We start from the raw sequence: 13,814 nt of genomic DNA, 5'->3' as shown, positions 1-13,814 counted from the left end.
AGCTAAATGGAGAGGCTCATACAGGTAGGGTACTTGTCGAGGCGGAATACTTCACTTCATCACGCAGTGCGAATCCTGTGAAGTTGTCTCGTCTAGCTGCGTATTCCCCGACATTGGCCAGCCCTGGTACCACACAGCAGCTCAGAGCACTGCGGTATATACTCATGTCGTGAGCGTCATACCACTCTTCGGTCTTTTCATCATAGCACTCAACATTAAAGGTGGTGGTAAAGCCATTAAAACCACCCACCACAAACAAGAGGTCGTCTACCACCTCGATACCAAAATTGCTACGAGGATTAAACATAGTGGGGATCGTGTGCCAAGTATTAGCCACTGGGCTGTAGGCTTCTGCACTCCTAAGTCGATTAGCTCCGTCAAAGCCGCCTACCTGTGGAGAGCAGAGGAAACACAGCTGGCTGTTAACCATCGCTTCTGTTTGCTGGGGATGCCCTCTTTGGCGGGGGGGCGGGGAGGGGGAACCAGTGATTTCATACCTCCCTCTTCCACCATCTTCCATGGAAAAAAGCTTTCAAATCCTTCCCAGTGGTAGCGTAAACCTATTTGCTAATAGAAAATCTAGGGCTATAATTTTTTGTTGTACAAAAGAAACTCACCGCGTATACGTGTTCTCCATAAGCAATTACGCCTATTCCACTCCTCCTGCTTCTCATGGGTGCTATGATTGTCCACTGATTACTCTCAGTGTTGTACACTTCTGCCGTAAACAGGCATTCATTTCCGTTAAACCCACCACATATGTAGACCTGTGTGAAGAGAGTTCCAAGATTATTAAAACTGGGGAGTAGAAAGAAAGGGTTGTGTGTACGGTGGCGGCTGGGGGCAGGGGACACTTCTGATGACCGTCTTCAGTCTGCGTTTCTTTTTTCCACGCGTGCATGCATTGCCTTTTAATAAGTAAAATCAGAAAAGATAGTTACAAAGGGCCACTTAGTCATTTGATGAAGGAGTTAGTATTGCAAAGTGAATACTGCCGCTTCTGCTTTCCATCCATTATTTCCAGGCTTGTTTGCTTTCCCATCTCCTCACCCCACCTTCCCCCGGGGTCTTACCTTTCCATGGAGTGTTGTGGCACTCGCATCACTTCTCTGTTCATGCATGGGGGCAATGAGTGTCCACTGGTTGGTCTCTGGCTCATAACGTTCAGCAGTGTTGAGACGCACATAGCCATCAAATCCTCCCATGGCGTAAATAAAATTACTGAGGACTGTCACGCTGACATAGCAACGCCTGGAGTGCATCGGGGCCACCTGGTGCCACGTTTTCTGGACTGGGTTAAAACGCTTTACACTGTTGAAATAGTCTACACTATCGAACCCCCCAATGATGTAAACATAGCCTTTCAAATAAGCTGTCCCGTGGTAGGCACGGGGACTCTCTTCCTCACAAGTGACATTCAGCCATCTGTCTGCCCGAGCATCGTATGCCTCAATGGCATTGGTGGGGCTCCCACCACTCCAGCCGCCAATTGCAAATAGGATGGCGTAGGGCAGGCGGGGCCTGGTGAGTGGGTTGGTGAAGTCAGAATTAGAAGGTCCGTTCATGTTTAGGTCATACATGGCCTTCAGTGCATTAATGATGACTGGCTTGCATTCCTCACTGTCTTTGACATAGTCATTCATCTTAACATTGTTCATGAAGTATTCAGCATGCATTAGAGCCAGGCGAACCTGAGAAGGAAATACAGAAAGTCATTCAGATGAGGTATGGTGTCTGGAAAACCCATGTCCTTAAGCCCGCAGCTTTACAGTCTCCTCTGAATGCAGTAGGGTCATGTTTTGTTTTGTTTTTGTAATTTACAGCTCACGGTTTAAATATTTGTTTTTTGGAGGTGGTATACATTGGATGCTGAGAATGAGCGAGATAGAAGCCACCTCAAATGGTCACAGAGCTAGTCTACTCCTTGGCCCCTGGACAGGACTATTAGACCAGAAAAAGCTGCGGTCATTGCTTAGTAATTGGATATCTATGTCTCTATATGTGAAATAACATGAATTAGCACCAAATGGCTACAATTGAGTGCAATACTCATGATCTGGTTTCTTGTCCAACTCCTATTTTGGTTGGGGAAACTCACAGAAGGAAAGGGGTGAGAGGAGGACCCTTTAGAACTCTTTTGAAGGCCTGCCCTCTCCTTTCCCCACTACCAGGGAGAATCTTGGTCAAAGAGAATATAACTGGAGCGGAAGGAACTAGCAATGCCAAGGGCAAAGAAAATTGCAAAACTCCAGACAATAGCAGGGGATGCCTTCTGTAGATGTACATATATAAGTATATGTAAGTAGAACTACAGCCTTGGAATGTGTCAAACATTCTGAGTATGGCTCTTGGGACAATCCCTCTGGGATAAATGAATCAAAAGTGAGCAATTAAGGGAATTCTCTGGCAGTCCAGTGGTTAGGACTCCGCGCTTCCACTGCAGGGGCATGGGTTCGATCCCTGGTTGTGGTGGAACTAAGATCCCACAAACCATGTGGCACGGGCAAAAAAAAAAAAAAAGCAATTAAGCAACCCACAAAAGAATAACTAAACAACCTTGGGAAGCAAAACTGAAATATGCTGCTTCCTATTTTGGGCGTCATGAGAAATCCATTTTAAAATGGCCTCAAATACAGCATCTTCTTGTTTGACGTTGAGCTCATCTTTCTCAATGATATCCTGAAGTTCAGTGACTGAGAGCTCTAAAAACTCTGCTGAGACTTTCACCATCTCCTCAAAATTGTGCAGTATGAACATGTAGGCCTTCTGCCTCAGCTCAGGGCAGTAGTAGTAGTCTGTGAACTTGCAGATGCCGATACAATTATCCAAACACAGCTCTGACTTGAGGAACTCACAGCAACCCCTGACAACACCCATGATGTTAAATTGGTCTGCAGCAGCCAGCAGCTTCTCCACGTTGTCTGGTGTGATGGGGATGGTCCGGGTGTACGCATATTCGATAATCAGCTTCATCATGTCGGGGGAAATGCCGGGGATGTTGTATACCTTCTTTTCAGTGTTGTTCCAGCCGCTTGTAAACAAAGCTCTGGAAGAAAGAAAGAAACTAGCAGTCACTGAAATCTTTCTCTCTAGTTTGCCATGTTCCCTCCCCCTGCCACCTTCTCTTGTTGTGGAAAATTTGGACATTTTCCAAATAGTGTGCACAATAAGTAAATTGGAAATAAATTGGCGTGAGGAAGCAGGGGTAGGAGGGTAGGTTTTATACAGTGGTCGAGAGAACCTTTCCAAGAACTTTGACTTTGGTCACTTTTTTTTTTTTTTTTTCTTTTGCGGTGCGCGGGCCTCTCACTGTCGCGGCCTCTCCCGTTGCAGAGCACAGGCTCCGGACGCGCAGGCCCAGAGGCCATGGCTCACGGGCCCAGCCGCTCCGCGGCATGTGGGATCTTCCCGGACCAGGGCACGAACCCGTGTCCCCTGCATCGGCAGGCGGACTCTCAACCACTGTGCCACCAGGGAAGCCCTATACATTGTTTTATTTCCAGTACCTGTCACAAAATAGGCACTCAATAAATAATTATTGAATGAGTAAAATGACCACTATTCCACAACAACTTATTGGGTCCCTACCATGTAGCTAGGTACTTCTCTACGTGTTGCAGAGGACAGAAGTCCCTACCCTAATATATTTTTCCTTCCTTTTTCTAGGAAGTTCAAGGGAATGTGGGCTCAGAGATCAAATTCTCTAGAGAAGAGGTCTGAAAACCTACAGCCTCTCGGCCAAATTCAGCCCAACTCTTGTTTTTGTACTGCACATAAGCTAAGAATATTTTTTCCATTTTTAAATGGGGAAAAAATATTTTGTGACACCTGGAAATTAGATTCAGATTTCGGTTTTCATAATTTTCTTGGAACACAGCCATGCCCTTTCATTTAGTATTGTCTATGGCTGCTTTCCTACTAAAGGCAGAGTGGAGTAGTTGTGACAGAGACTGTATGGCCTGCAAAGCTTAAAATAGTCACTATTTGGTCTTTTTGTATACCCTGCTCTAGGTCTAGATGAATGAGAATTTTTAGCAATGGGTGGCACGCACTTATCATATCTTCATTGCAACTGAGTACTCAAATATTTTCAGCTCATGAACAAAATAGGTCTTTTACTTCCTGGGTTACAATAGTTTTGGCTCAAACTCCCTTTTTCTTCTGAAAAATATTTCCTTGCTTCTTTCCCCTCATCCCCCTTCCCACCCTCTCAGTCCTTGTTAATTTGTCACCCTGTTTGAGATAGTCTCAGATAGGGGCTTAAGGGGTGGCTGAAGTGGCACTGTCATCTGGTTTAAGTAGGAAATCCACTACAGGTGTCCAACCTTCCCAAAGGTTGGTTTGGGTGAAAATAAAAGCAAAAAAGCATCTGGCCCACCAATAGTTGGTTGAAATCTAGTTGAAAACGAGACAGAAGAGGCTCTGGCCCTAGCTGTGCCTCTTCAGAAGACAAAGGAGCCAGTCTACAGGAGCCTAGGGCTTTGACAGTGTCCCTAAACTTAATGGGGCGGGAAATATGAAATGAACCAAAATGTCTCAGAATGAGCCCCATTCCCCCTTTTGGCTTAGTCCAGCAACCCTGTTATACCTAAAGTAGGAACTGCAGCTACAGAGGATGTTCTTGTGGGCATTGAACTCAAAGCCATTGACCTTGATGACCACGTCGCAGAGCTTGCCCTCTAGCCTAAGCTCGTTGAAGATCTCACAGGTCATCGCACTCATCTTCCTCTCCATGTGAGGCTGGTGGAAATGTGTGGAGGCCGCCGCGCTCTCCATCTCCATGGCACCCCGGGACAAGCGGAGAGAGCCTGCTCTCCTAGGGTGTCGGGGAGGATTGTAGGAGCCCTTCAGCCAGCAGTCACTCCTTCTCCCTACTACATCTTTCATATAGGGCCCAGCAGGCAGCCCAAGTTCCAGAATCCTGGGCCCACAGTGACATCACTCTCAGGATTGTGCTCTCACGTTCTGGAACTCTCTCCTGTCCCTGTCCTCCTTCCTTTCCCCCCTCCCCCAAGGCATCACTCAGGCTGAAGACCACCCCACCACATCTTCTGCAACCAACAAGGAGCAGGACGTGACCACCAACACAGCATAAGACTTTTGATTCACTCTAGCTCCTGCTGTCCACTTCCGGTGCTCAGTTTGACATCTCTGTAGCATCCATCTACCTTCTTCCGCAGCTTGGCACTTGGCTCCCGAGACACTGAGTTCAAGGAAACCAAGTCAGAGGAGGCAGAAGGGAGAAGTAAAGCTGATGCGTTTTCATTCTGGCCCAGGTGTCCAGGGCCCTCCTGCCGTCTGGACTGAGTCACTCATCTTCTGTGATGAGGAGCGAGCCCCGTGAAGGAAGCACCTTCTGGATGTTCAACAGAACTCACTTATGGCTCCTTCACACCCCCTCCCATCTGCGGTCTTTTGGTCATGCAAACCTTAAGCCTGGAAACGTCCATTCCGGTTAGGGGTTTTGTTCTAAAAAGAGTGGCACCCACCCACGTAAGCCCAGCCTCTTGGGACACCCCCAGTCCCCCCCACCTCACCCCCGCCACGCCACGCCCCGGCGGAAGCGACGCCTGCGCAGTGGGGCCGCGGGGGCGGTCGTTGTGCCTACGCCGCCAACCGGCCGGCGAGCGCCATGGCGGAGGAGGTGAGGCGGGAGGAGGAGACCGGCGTGGGGCGGGCTTCGAACCCCCGGGCGCTCCGAGACCCCCACCGGGCCGCCTGGGCCTCGCCGCGCCACTGCGGCCCGTAGGCGCCCAGGCCCGGCCGGAGCCCCCGCTCGTCCCCCGCGCCCCCGGCCCGGCCTCGCCGGCCTCCCCTTTGGCCCAGCGCGGTGCCGGGGTCAGCGGTTCTCTCGGGTCTCGGGACAGGTGAGCACCCTGATGAAGGCCACGGTTCTGATGCGGCAGCCCGGGCGGGTGCAGGAGATCGTGGGCGCCCTCCGCAAGGGCGGGGGAGACCGCTTACAGGTACCGCGGGGGGGCTGGGGATGTGGCCTGCCCAGTGCGCCTTCCCGCTTTGCTGCGGACACTTGCAAGCATGCCTTCAGCCCCTAGAAATGGCCAGGTGCCCGAGGGCAAGCCTGTTTTGCCTTGGGGGAGAGCCCGCCTGCCCAGAAACCTAGATTTCACATTTCTCAGTAAGGTCGTGCTGTAGACAGAAAGCACCCCACCCCAGGCCCCCGGGTCTTGTTGTCCTCACTAGCCGAGGTTGGTGGGCTCCCCAAGAAGGCGCAGATGTGTAGATGGGCCAAAAGGTGGGGGCATCTTAGGAAGGACCAGGGCATTGAGATGGGTGCTATTGAAAGAGTGGAAGGGGTCCTGATTCTGCAGTCCTCACCCCCATCCTCAGAGAGGCTGGGTCTTCTCTGGGTTAGCACAGGTACTAACGAGGATTCGTTCTTCCTTCAGCGCTTCCTAACTCCCCCAGGGCTTTGCCCGCAGACTGGCACTGAGCTGTTTGGACTTCCATAATCATCCTCCCTGGCTGGCACAGGGCCACCCTGGAAGGAGCCTGTCTAGGCTTCATCTCTCTTTTGCATTTTAGGTCATTTCTGATTTTGACATGACCTTGAGCAGGTTTGCATATAATGGAAAGCGATGCCCTTCTTCGTACAGTAAGTCACATACTAACTTGCTTTATTGGGCTTGACAGGATGATGGCTTCTAAGGGGCGAGTAAAAGGAGTTCTGTGTTTTTGCAGATATTCTGGATAACAGCAAGATCATCAGTGAGGAGTGCCGGAAAGAGGTGGATTACTCCCTTCTTTGCTCAGAAATGGCTATCATATACGACTTCCAGTGGTTCTTGGTTAGGACCAAAGATTCCAGGGTTGAGACCTTAGAAGATTAATTTTTTAAAAAGTTGTTGTTATGCTCAGGTGGACCTAGTCTTAATACACTGAGACAGCTATTGACCAAGACATGTGATGATGGATGGTTGGAATATGCTTACTGCTATCTATAGAACTTAATAGGAGACTTCGATGTTTGCTGTTTAACCCTCCCACAACTCCGAGAGGTGGATAGAATCATTACTGTCTCCATTTAGCAGATGGGAAAACAGAGGCTTGGAGACGTTTGAGCAACTTACCCAAGGTCATACAGCAAGATGCAGAGCTTGGTTTTCCCATAGATCTGATTCTGTTCCCGAACTCTTTCCACTATATTATGCTCTTTCCTTGATAGTACAAATTTTCTTGGTAAGGCAGCAGGTACCAAGAAAGACTTCTGAATTATCGTCTACGTATAAAACTCCCGTTTCCATATGATGCACACAGATATTGTAAAGCGATCCCTTGTAGCCTTGGAGTTCATTTTACTTTGCTCTGCGTTCTTCCCATCAGTGTCCTCTTTGCCAGAGCAGAGCTGTTGCTAGCCCCTCGTTTCTCTGCAGGTTGCTGAGCTCTTTCTGCTAAATAGCTATATCATTTAGTTCCACTTGATTATGAAGTTTACCAAATTGGTTACTAAGTGGTATGTTGGTCTGCCATATTGGAGAGATCTTCTAATACTGTCATGATTACTGGTTATTAAGATGGACAGTGAATTATAGATAGCTTTTCTGTTTCTACACTTGTCTCTCTGGTGATGCCACCTGCAGCTTAAGGTAGATTCTGGCTCCACCACTGATTACCTTTGGCAGGTCCCTTTTTTTGGTTCCTCACATCCCTGATCATAGCAGCTTCCAGAGAGCTACATCCACAAATAAGACAATAGGTTTGGATGCCCTCTCTAGTATAAAGAAGCTAGAGAACATTAAGATTTGTGGCCTTGATGGGTTCTTGAAGAAATTATTAAAGCAAAATTTATGTAAGAAATCTTTTTTCTTTTTAAAAATTTATATTCTGGGGGCTTCCCTGGTGGCGTGGTGGTTGAGAATCTGCCTGCCAATGCAGGGGACACGGGTTCGAGCCCTGGTCTGGGAAGATCCCACATGCCGCGGAGCAACTAGGCCCGTGAGCCACAACTACTGAGCGTGTGCGTCTGGAGCCTGTGCTCCGCAACAAGAGAGGCTGCGATAGTGAGAGGCCCACGCACTGCGATGAAGAGTGGCTCCCGCTTGCCACAACTAGAGAAAGCCCTCGCACAGAAACGAAGACCCAACACAGCCAAAAATAAAATAAATAAATTTTTTTAAAAATTTATATTCTGTTGAATTCTGTTATACTTTCAGAAAAATGTTCTCACACTCAAGAAAACATTGAGAATCTTAACACATTTTAGGAGCTTTCTGTCATTGTCAGTCTTTGTATTTAACCCTCTTTTGGACTGACGGTCAGGGACTCCATTTGATCTCATGATATTCCGAGACCATGCACGTATTAAAATTAAAATTTTTTACTCAGTCACTTCTCATTTTTATTGGGCACTGTTACTGACTGAGCCCATGTAACACATGATCCCTGAAGCAGCCTCCCTAGATTGTGGAAGGTCCTGGCATGTGGAAGGTGACCTTAGCCAGAGGAGGTGCACAGAGATGCTCCCCGTGAGGTTGTCCACCTGACGTTGGCAGTGCGATGGAGTTATCCCCGAACATGCTGTGTCCCAAACTCCAGTCTTCTAGTTCACTTGAATGATTTTTGCCAGATCTGTGTAGAGTACCCTGCTTTTAAAGATCTGAATGCAATTAACTTGCAAAAGAAAGAAGCAATCTTTATGAAAGCATGAGTGTGCTATTCTAGTTTTCTTTCTTTTTCTGACACACATTAAAATGAATCCCAGACCACTAAAATGAAAAGTGTTTTTATCCATGTACCCCCCCGCCGAAGTTATCTTGCCTACCACCTGATAAAATGTGCCACATTTGGGGAAATACAGCGTTAAATCAGTTCTTACTGATAAAGCGGGGGTGCAGAGGGATGGCCAGCTCTGCAGCTCCAGTCACACTCCCTTACATGAAGTTGCATCTTCTAGGTGACTTTTTTCTCATGCTGGACTGTAGGACTCTGCTGGGGAAAACTTGATGTGGACTAAATGGCTTTTCTCTTCATTTGGATGTCACAGCTCAAAGCGCTCCTCCACCACTATTACCCAATTGAGATTGACCCACACCGGACCATCAAAGAGAAGTTACCTGACATGGTGGAATGGTAAGTGATGGTGGTGGTGAAACGCCCCTGGCCCTCGCGATGCTTGGTCTGGAGGGGGGCGTATTTTTCCTGAGCTTTGGTCAGATGCAGGCACCTTTACCTTACTGAATGCTTAACTGAAGGCCACAAGCCCAGCTGCTAGAACAAATTGTCCAGATACAGCCAGGCTACGCGTGGCTACTGCTAGAGTAGAGGGCTCACCAAGTATCCTTGGAATGAGTTAGAAGCCCCTTAGTTTGGAGCAATAAGTGCTTTGGGGCAATAACCCTCCTAAGGAAACCAGTATCACTGGGCAAAGCCCCAGTTCTCCAGAGAGTGAGGTCACAGAGGAAGGGATTCAGAAGAGCTTTGACATCAGCAGCAACTTGCCCAGCTCTTGTGTTGCTGCTGTGTTGCTGTCTCACCCTCTTCCTTTAGGGACAAGCAGGTCCTTCAGGAAATGGCTCTGGGGAAAAGGATGAGGCCTCCACTGTCAGTACTTCCAGAGGAGAAGTACTGAGATGGGAAAGGTCACTTTACTTAGTGGTTTGAATTTGGGGTTTCGTGGGGTGTCTGTTTCCAGGTGGACCAAAGCGCATGAGCTCCTGTGCCAGCAGAAGATTCAGAAGTTTCAGATAGCCCAGGTGGTGAGAGAATCCAACGCAATGCTTAGGTGAGCTGCCTGCTCTGGAAAATGTTTCTGCCAGACTGTTTGGAATGGATTTGCTCACAAAAGAGAGGCTGGGAAGGATCGAAGAGGAGTCAGTTGCTGGGAGAGTCAGAAATGATCTAGCACCATGAGTAGCTGACGTGGAGAAGGTCTTGCTTTTCCTCTCTGGACACAGCCAGAGAATTTTCTATCCTTGGGTGTGTCCTAGGATGCAGTCTGCTGGTAGTGGATATGGTATGAATATGACCAGGTCTCCATCTCCTAGAACAAACAGCATCTAGCTCATTTTTCCCAATGATAAAAAGACTTCTGGGGTCCCCATGGTGACTGGTGTTCTTTATCCAGACATGGGAGTTGGCTGACCTAGGACCCTTGATCATCTGTGGCCTTCACAGTGCAGCTGTCTGCTGGAGCGTTCTTTACTGGAGGAGGGATGAGGGCACGTAGAGGAAGGAGTCAACACGGGTGCCTTCCCTCAAGGATTGTGTGTCCTGACTGGGGAGAGAGGCTAGCTCGTGGAAAGCCAGGAGAGTAGACACGTGCAGACCCAGTAAGTGCCTGGGTGGGTTGGCGGTGTTCCCCACTGAAGCTGCCTCAGGATAGCTGCCTGGTTGTATTTTGCTCAGGCAAAATAATCCAGAAACAGACAAACAAAAAATGTGGTTATATGGTGTATATGAAGTTCAGGGACAGGGAGAGCAAATCAATGGTGATGTGAAGTCAAAATGGGGGCGATGGCATCGACTGGGAAGGAACATGAGGGAATCTTGACCTGGTTAGTAACTACATGTGTGTGAACATGTGTAAATATTAACTGAGCTGAACACTTAAGATTAGTGTACTTTAATAATTTACTCGGTGTATTTTATTCCACAATTTAAAATGTTTTTTAAAAAATGTTAAAGATGTAACCCAAATAGAAAATAAAGAACAGTCGTAGAGGCAGTGCCATTTCAGAACCGTTCATGTCACTTCAGGGATGGATACAAGACGTTCTTCAACACCCTCTCCCAGAACAGCGTTCCCCTTTTCATCTTCTCCGCGGGCGTTGGCGATATCCTGGAAGAAATCATGCGGCAGCGGAAGGTGTTCCACCCGAACATCCACATCGTCTCTAACTACATGGAGTTTGATGAAGATGTGAGCTGGGGCTGGAAGAGGGGTGGGGACCGCCAGCCAGGCTGCTTCACCCTAAACGTTAACCTTGATGGGGGAGGGGGGAGGGAAAGCATGCCGGCTTCTTTGCCCTCAGCACTTATTTATTTATTAGTGCCAGCTGAAGACAGTCGCTTTTGAGGGACCCACTCTTGGGTGTTTGGCTGACAGTCGACTCTGCGAGGGAGGACCGAGCTTAGGGCTCAGCCAGGCCCCACGTCACTGTCATGGCTCGTGTGCCATCCTAGGTACTCAAGGGCTTGGACTTGGACTTGTTTTTCTTGAGCCAGAGGTGGGCTGCTCTGACTCACCCTTGTTCTGACTTCTTCCCCTTAAAACCAAGGCTGGAATTTTCATCCCTTTGACCTGTGGCTAGGGTGTGGCTAACAGCTGAGGTTAGCGTACATGTAGCCAGGCAGTGCTTGTATCACGGGCTTCATGCTTTCACCAGAGTAGGTGATCAACAATATTTGATGGCCCCTGTTAGTTTAAACCAGGGGTTGTAAACTTTTTCTGTAAAAGACCAGGTAGTAAGTATCTCAGGCTTTGTGGGCAGTATGATCTCTGTCACAACTACTCTGTCACACAAAAAAGCCCCCGTAGACAAGATGTAAACAAATGGGCCTGGCTGTGTTCCAGCAAAGCAATTTGCAAAAATAGGCCAAATCTAGTCCACGGGCCCTAGCTTGCCGACCCCTAGTTGGATCACAATGAAGTTTTGGCATTATCTGTGGCTTTCAGGATTCCCTTTTCTCTGTGGCAGAGACAGTGGAACACTGGTCCTGAATGGGTCCTTGTAGCCCTTCTGTCTGTCTCTTGTCTTGATTATTTAGGGCTTCCTAAAGGGATTCAAGGGCCAGCTCATACACACCTACAACAAGAACAGCTCCGTGTGCGAGAACTCTGGTTACTTCGAGCAGCTTCAGGGCAAAACCAACATCCTCCTGCTGGGAGACTCCATGGGGGACCTCACTATGGCTGATGGGGTTCCTGGCGTGGAGAACATTCTCAAGATTGGCTTCCTAAATGACAAGGTAGGTAGGAGACCCGGGTTCTTCATGGCTGGCTTCTCCTTCATTCCTGTTAACGAGTGCTTATTGAACACCTTCTGTGGGCTAGACACTGCGTGAAGTATGAGAGGCACAGAGGTCAGACACAAGCCATAGTCTCATAGGAAACAAAAGAAACACCCAGTGGTTACAGCTGTGCACGAAGCACACGGCGTGACCGAGAGGTCAGAGCACGTCATCAGAGCCCACGCTTAACCGAGTGCTCACCGTGTGCCGCGCACATTAACCCAGGTCATCTGTACAGTCATACTCTGAGGTCGTGACTGTTATACCCAGTTTACAAATGAGGAAACTGAGGCGAGGGGGTTAAGTAACTTGCCCAAGGTGACATAGTTTAGAAAGTGGTTGGGCTGATTACTAGTCCTAAATCATACCAGTAAGGCATGGTTGAGATGGGAGATGTTGGTATTCAGGATGTGGGTTTATAATTTAGAGGAGAGCATAGGAACAGACCAGAGGTTGACAGGGGTGAAAACATAAGGTCACAGAGGGGCACAGTATGGCATCAGGCTAGAAGGCCTCCAGTTCTCACCCTTAGCCAGCAGGTGCTGAAGCCTTGTGAAGATTCAATCCAGATAGATCAGAGGTAACATCTGATATTTTTTGTTTCTAATCGTTGTGACGGTCCTTTTGGCACTGACCCAAGGGTTAATTGTGGCAGCCTGCATCCATGGCCATCTGTGTCTCCAAAGGGCAGGTCCCGGTAACCTTGAGCTCCTCCTGGGGAGTCACAGCTTGAATGCCCTCCTCCCCAGCCCCAGGTGCGCAACGGTGGGCAACGCGGAGGGCAGGGCGCTGGGGGACTCTCGGTCTCTGCTCCCCGGGCAGGTGGAGGAGCGGCGGGAGCGCTACATGGACTCGTATGACATCGTGCTGGAGAAGGATGAGACGCTGGACGTGGTCAACGGGCTGCTGCAGCACATCCTACAGCAGGGGGACTGGACAGAGATGCAGGGCTCCTGAGGGCGGCCCGGGGTCAGGCCCCGCGGGCTCTGATGAGGAGGGGCTTCAGCGGAAGGCTACTCTGCTCTGAGCACTGCTCCTCCCTGGGCTGCAGAGAAGAGGCCCGGCGGCTGGGAGCTGCTGGCCCACGCCCCTCCCTCCCCCTTTCCCTGGCTTCGTGGTTTGTGTTCTCCAGAGCCTTGAGGGAGCGGGCAGCAAAAGCCATTCCAGATGAACTGTGGACCTACACAGTGTTAGCACTTTAGGAATCATTTGGTCCAGGGAAACTTTTTTCCAGTATTTTTTAACATGGGAAGCTGCTCTTCAAACAAATCTAATATGTGAAACAGATCAAAATAAAAAAGGAAAACACAGAGCTGTTCCAGTTGGCGTGGGGGTGGGGCAGAGCCTGTACCTCCTGGTTCTGGAGGCGCAGGAACCTCCGAGAAGCTGCTAGAGCTCCACGGAGCACAGTTTGAAAACCCCTGAATTAGCCCAGGAGACTCTGAGCACAGCCTAGTGTGTCGGTGGGCATCACGGTGGGCAGGCAGGGTTGGGAGGGTTTGCTTCTGACCTGGCATGGTTTGACTTGATTCTCATGCAGCCGTTAAACTTGAAATTCAGCTGGGATCAGCGGAATCTGGCCGGCCCTGTATGCAGAGCCCCCTCTTTATGGGTCCCTAAAGTGATCCATATGAGTGTGGATTTGCACTGGTGCCCTTGGCTCCTGTCCTGCCTCCTCCTCCACGGCCACTAAAATGGATGACTTAAGGGCAGGTGAGTCGGGACCTGAAGGGAGCAGGTGCTCAGGGTACTCAGATTCATTCCCTCATCCGCCTGCCTGGTGGCTGGTAAGTTGTGTTTGTCTGCAGCTCAGCAGAGAAAGTGATGGAAGTGTTGACTGAGGGCCC

At 49.2% G+C, this 13,814-nt stretch overlaps 2 protein-coding genes across 4 annotated transcripts; one reads left to right on the top strand and one right to left on the bottom strand.

The window, feature by feature from the left end:
* Window positions 1–16: 16 nt before the first annotated feature.
* KLHL10 (kelch like family member 10) lies at window positions 17–4,782 on the bottom strand. The gene is made up of 5 exons (XM_059047064.2): window positions 4,589–4,782; window positions 2,557–3,046; window positions 1,074–1,691; window positions 618–767; window positions 17–391 (listed from the first exon to the last, which is right to left on the bottom strand). The coding sequence occupies exons 1-5, from the start codon at window positions 4,780–4,782 to the stop codon at window positions 17–19; spliced, it is 1,827 nt and encodes a 608-aa protein (XP_058903047.2).
* Window positions 4,783–5,582: 800 nt separating this feature from the next.
* On the top strand, window positions 5,583–13,277 carry NT5C3B (5'-nucleotidase, cytosolic IIIB). Of its 3 annotated transcripts, none has more exons than XM_059046458.2 (9): window positions 5,583–5,644; window positions 5,868–5,966; window positions 6,544–6,613; window positions 6,700–6,746; window positions 9,002–9,087; window positions 9,650–9,739; window positions 10,714–10,876; window positions 11,725–11,925; window positions 12,790–13,277. In XM_059046458.2, exons 1-9 carry the CDS (start codon window positions 5,633–5,635, stop codon window positions 12,922–12,924), a joined length of 903 nt encoding a protein of 300 aa, XP_058902441.1. In that variant the 5' UTR covers window positions 5,583–5,632; the 3' UTR covers window positions 12,925–13,277. The 3 variants fall into 3 exon arrangements, with proteins under 3 accessions (XP_058902441.1, XP_066878097.1, XP_066878096.1); XM_067021996.1 differs by having other exon boundaries at window positions 5,620–5,644; window positions 6,408–6,613; XM_067021995.1 differs by lacking the exons at window positions 5,583–5,644; window positions 5,868–5,966 and adding an exon at window positions 5,691–5,867.
* Window positions 13,278–13,814: the final 537 nt, after the last annotated feature.

The sequence above is a fragment of the Kogia breviceps genome, chromosome 19 (assembly GCF_026419965.1).
Source record: "Kogia breviceps isolate mKogBre1 chromosome 19, mKogBre1 haplotype 1, whole genome shotgun sequence".
Lineage (NCBI taxonomy): Eukaryota > Metazoa > Chordata > Mammalia > Artiodactyla > Physeteridae > Kogia > Kogia breviceps.
This window is presented reverse-complemented; position numbering and strand designations above follow the sequence as displayed.

Coding starts and splice junctions, on each gene's coding strand:
- NT5C3B (XM_059046458.2), top strand. Junction 5,967..6,543: donor GCGGGGGAGACCGCTTACAG/GTACCGCGGGGG, acceptor TTTGCATTTTAG/GTCATTTCTGATTTTGACAT. Junction 10,877..11,724: donor ACATGGAGTTTGATGAAGAT/GTGAGCTGGGGC, acceptor TTGATTATTTAG/GGCTTCCTAAAGGGATTCAA.
- KLHL10 (XM_059047064.2), bottom strand. CDS start 4,782: ATGGAGATGGAGAGCGCGGCGGCCTCCACACATTTCCACCAGCCTCAC. Junction 768..1,073: donor CCACAACACTCCATGGAAAG/GTAAGACCCCGG, acceptor CTCTTCACACAG/GTCTACATATGTGGTGGGTT. Junction 392..617: donor ATGGAGAACACGTATACGCG/GTGAGTTTCTTT, acceptor TGCTCTCCACAG/GTAGGCGGCTTTGACGGAGC.